The following is a 4,994-nucleotide window of genomic DNA, read 5'->3' as shown; positions in this document are numbered from 1 at the left end:
ACCGGTAGGCAGACCGCTTGCAAGATGATGGCCTTGCCGGCCAAGGTCGTCGACTTGTGTCGCCAGAGGAGCAACCGGTCACGCAGGCGACTCAGTGCGTAGTCGCAGCGAGCGTTTCGCGGCAGGTTCGGAGCTACGAGAATGCCAAGCGCCTTGGTCGGCTTAGACGGCTGGACGAGCTGCAGCGTCGGCAGGTTGGGCAGAGGCGAGTGCGTGAGGACTTGCGTCTTGTCTCGGTTCAGCTTGAATCCCGAGAGGTTATTCTCTCTTGGTTACGGGAAGGGCTTGTCGCGATGCAGATAGTAAATCCGCGTTCTCGGTGCACCCGTGTGGATGGCCCGATACATTCTGGCGTCGACTCACCACAAGAGTGCGGTATGTTAAAGATGCGAGTCTCGGCAAGAGCTTTCTTGGCACAGGTGCGATGAGCTGACCTGCTCAGCAAAAACAAGCTCTGGGGCCGCGTCGCCAAAGATAGGGTCGTGGAAGGGCACGCGCCGCTAATACTTGCGACAGCATCCTTCACAAACATGGTCGGTGCAAGGAGACGACGCCGCGTCGGTGTCGACACAAATGCACTGTCTCGCAGCCACTGTTTTTGCGCGCATCCAGTGTTTTGAAATACACTGTCTGCCACACAATCATTCTTGGATCTTGGATCCTACGATATGTATCTTTCACAAGCGTCTGTTTTAAACACATTGCATAGCCGACGCGACAAGCCAAGGTACAACATGCAGAGTCCAGCGTCGGTGGCGTCGCCGCGCAGCAGCAGCTGGGCCCACCTCTCGTCGCCAGCGTCGTCGTCGTCGGATGCGCCATCGTCGGTCTTCAGCGAGGACAGCTGCGCCGGTGGCCACTGGACCCACGGACCGCCAACGCTCGACGCCACCTACTACTGCCTCGAGCCTGTACGGCGACTTTGCGAGGGCGGGCGCTCATATCGCCGTGTAGCCTCCAAATGCACGTGCGCGTTACGATACTCTGTTTGCGCAAATGGAGGTCATGTGCGCGCTCAAGGCGGCGGGCGCCTCGCGCGAGTCGCTTCTGCACGCTGCCCATGCGATGCTGGCGAGCACGACTGCGCTGCGCAGAGCCGCAGCGCGCTTGCGACAAGGCGAGCAGCAGTGAAGTACTCCACGTGGCATAAAGGTAAAACACGGATCGAATGCGCTATAGATGCGAGGGGCTGGCGATCGGCGTCCCATCCATCGCACATTGCGCGCGCGGTGCGACGACCACGCAACCACTCAATCCATGTTCCTTGCCCATTCCTTTATTACTGTATATCAGTATGGAGGCCATCATCATGCTGGAGAAAGGGCGGCAACTTCAACCTAGCGACAGGTGTGGATCGGGTGTATGGTCGTATACCGGTTGCCCCACAGACACGCAGCGACGGGGCCGACCGTTGGCGCTACCGTGTTCCTCGCACAATGGCACAACGGGACCTCGAACGCGTCTCGCTTGAGGCCTGCCACACGAGCGCATTGAAACATCCTTTACAATCCCAATACAATTGCATGACGCATCTCCACTATACGCGAAAATGGAGCCAACACGAGCTTGCTTGCGTCAGTCTGGTTCGACACAAAGGTAGGGCGTTGCGGCTGCTTGTGTCTTGGCTGCGTGTGCGCTTAACGGCGGAGAAGAGGCACATTTATACCCCCATGGCGATATTTGGCAAGTACGTCATGAGTCATGCGCTGACCACTACGGAGCGTATTTATGTACAAGTACGCACGCCGGAGCATGCAGCGGCGTTGACCTAGGTGCAGCGGCCGCTCCGATCTTTCTCGGTTGATTTGACGTGCGTTTTAGCAATTTTCTCACTTTGTTCCAACGTCGCTCGCTGCCTGTAGAAATGCACGCGTCGCATCGCTCTACAGCAGAGCAAAGCGTACGCTTCAGTGCTGGCGCGTCGTCGAGTCTCGACTACGGAGAGCCCGCAGCACCACCGAGTCCAAAAGGAAGAAAGATTTTGATAAAGTAAGTTGGATTTAATATAGGTACATGAGGTAGTCAGTATTTGATCGCGACCACCCACGATTGATCGAGGCCGACATTGGCCATGACTGAGAGCACGGAGCGCTCGAGGGTGCTCAGAAAGTAACTTCGGAGCTCCTTGAGCTCGGCGAGTGCCGACGCGGTCGCGCCATCGACCGACGACGGCGACGGTACGAGCTTGAGATACCGGTGCACGCGCTCGCGGGTTGTGTGCAATCGCTCGGCGATGAACGTCGCCGTGCAGCGGCCATACGGCACCCGCACATGCCCATCCTTGATGCAGCGCTGGATGGCTTGGACGTAGTTGAGCTCGTCTTGCGTCCACGGTGTCGACGTTGGCCGCACCGGCACGATCGTGCGAAAAATGCTGTTCGAGTCAAAGCCGTATTGCATGTACGACGCGACCCAGTTGACGTGGCCGTGGTCAACGACGACACAGACGTCTTGACCGGTCTTGAGGCGCGCCAGAATCGCGCGCGTGCTCCGGTCCGGTCTACTTGCACGATGAGCTTATGATTGCATCGTGAAAGCATGCACGTACGAGGTCGCGGACGAGAGCGGCGACGACGACTCGGGGCTCGTCGTGCACGCGTCGTCTTCGTCGCACGAAGAACAGTTCATGTCATCGTCGTCGTCGTTGTCCATGGGCGACAAGAGCGCTTGAATGGTGTTGTAGCGAGGGGGCGTCCGCGATGGCATCGGGCCGGGGCACATGAGCTTTTTGTCGCTGAAAAAAAATGAACTCCAAGTGCAAGTGAGCCAAACCCTGGGACGCGTGTCCCACTGTGGCTGTGTGGAAAAAGACATGCAGCATTTTTGTAGCCAACTCTAGGGAGCCAATCACGGACGAGGTGCGGCAACGCCAGCCCACGTGAGCGGCGACGGCGGTTTTATGCACGGACCGAAGGCGCCCACTCCGTAGGTTGGATTACGTCAGGGGAATAAATCAACGCGGTTAGGATTACGTGTGCTCATCCCATAAAAATGTAACATGTGCCTGAACCGCAAGCCTTGGACGCGTGGCGCGGACAAGTCATGCCGCCGTAACGAGTCAGGGATTGGCTAAAAATCGACGTACACGTATACAGACGGCCTTCGATTGGCTAAAATACGTCCGTCAAGCGATGCCGTGGCTCAGAACGATGGTGTATAGTACTAGTACTACTGTAACTTGCAAAGGAGACGCACATTGCCTTCATGGCTATGGTATGGGACGTGGGCTGCACGTACAGCGTACCGGATGGAGTCGCGTGCGCGGCCAACTTGTGTCCGTGCTGACACCGAAATGGACGCAAGCGATTGGACGCCCGCGCATGGACAACCAGTCGCCATAGTCACGTCATCCATTTGCAGAGTATGCGTGTGGCATGCTCGGTTCGGTTCAGTGCCGTGTCTGATCATTTGCACGAAACGTCATGTCTTGTTGACCCCAGAGCCTGCGATCACCGGCTGCGCAGGAGCCAGTTGGTGGTCAAGTCGCATTGAACGGCGACGATTTCGCGTCAAAAGGATTGGCCCCATCGTCGTTTCGATGAGTACAAACATACCGACATCATAAATGGGGACAAGCGTTCGCTCATACTATTAGTACGATTTTCTTGGTTTGTTCAAGACGCTCTGCGCATGATGACACGCTCAACAATCGTGGGTACTGAAATCAGGTCATTCGCTCAGTATTACTCGGTACCGGTATAGAATCGTCTACTGAACGCATGCATGACCCCTACTGGCATAGCCCCCGCCTCAAGAGCAGGAGCACGGTCAAAATCATTGGCCATGCCCGCGTCGACGATTTCTCCGGAAATGGTTGCTGCTGGGATTGTTGTTGACGTGAGTCTATTGAATAGACTCACGTAAGTGGAAACAATACTAGTATCCAACTTTTAGAGTGTGAACTGTTTTGGGGGAAGTCTTTCGACTTTAAGCGTGTTGCAACTGACGGGAGCGGCGAGGCTTTGCCGTCGCGAAGGCGAGGCGTATGGATGGCGCAGGCCGGGACAAGGTGGTCGCGAAGCCAGAAGCGCGGTAGAATGTCGTCGAGCTGGCGATACGCGGCGGCAACGGCCACCGCCGTAACGTTAGGTGTGTGTAGTGATCCTCGGGTAGCTCTAGGTACCGCGTTGCACGAAGGCACGTGGCCTCGGCGTCACGACGGGCGCGTCCCACGCGTGGTGGCCAGCAGCTTCAACTTCCCGTCAAAATTCATGCGCCATTGTGGCGGCCTGCGCTCGGCGTCGGATCTCGTGCCGGCCTGAGTCATACGATCGCTTACGGTCGGTCACTGCACTATGTCCATGTCTACTATGCTTTCACCGTACCAATGCAACCATCGCTCCATTCTCTTTCTTTCCCTCATTATTTTACCTCGCATTCCCACACATTCGCGAGCGCGAGTTTGCGATTTTCAAAATTATATGATAAATTTATACAATATCGATCGAGTCTCACAGGTCACTGTGAAAAATCATGATCTATAATAGAATTCGATATGAGAGAGTTTGCGAAATTCGTGATTATACTATTTTGTCGTCGTTTCGACACACGGGAGTGCTCAGGGGCGAAAATGATATTGCCTGTAGCACTGCCCAGCCTCGTGAAAGGAGTGGCTTAACGGGGGCCGACATCTAAAATGACAGTGGTTGCGCAACTCCGCTCTCGAACAATGCATTGCGGCTTTGTGTCGCAAAACGCCCCTTTCATTCCTATTCCCACTAGAATTCAAACCAAGGTTGTAGTGTATTCTATGCCGGTGCTCTTCACCACGTGAACGATCTAAACGATTTTGCACCCGGGCAACACAGAACACGACAAGTTGTTGGCACGGTTAGAGCAAGTGGAGTGCCTCAGAGTGTTGCTGAACGAGGCGCTGAACGTCCTCTAGACACGCGACCTTGATAAAGTCCTTCTTGATCGTCGCGACGAGCGCAACACGCGAGGCAGTGAGACCGTACTTGGTGCGGAGTGTCAAGACCGCCTTTCGCACCTCG

At 55.8% G+C, this 4,994-nt stretch overlaps 1 protein-coding gene across 1 annotated transcript; it reads right to left on the bottom strand.

Moving 5' to 3' along the window:
- Nucleotides 1-2,022: 2,022 nt before the first annotated feature.
- SPRG_19646 (hypothetical protein) lies at nt 2,023-2,652 on the bottom strand (the record flags this gene model as incomplete). Its single annotated transcript, XM_012343485.1, has 2 exons — nt 2,023-2,500; nt 2,549-2,652. The coding sequence occupies 2 exons, from the start codon at nt 2,650-2,652 to the stop codon at nt 2,023-2,025; spliced, it is 582 nt and encodes a 193-aa protein (XP_012198875.1).
- Between the last annotated feature and the right edge of the window lie 2,342 nt (nt 2,653-4,994).

The sequence above is a fragment of the Saprolegnia parasitica genome (assembly GCF_000151545.1).
Source record: "Saprolegnia parasitica CBS 223.65 unplaced genomic scaffold supercont2.13, whole genome shotgun sequence".
NCBI lineage: Eukaryota > Oomycota > Saprolegniomycetes > Saprolegniales > Saprolegniaceae > Saprolegnia > Saprolegnia parasitica.
The sequence above is the reverse complement of the archived record's forward strand: the minus strand, read 5'-3'. Positions and strand labels throughout refer to the sequence as shown.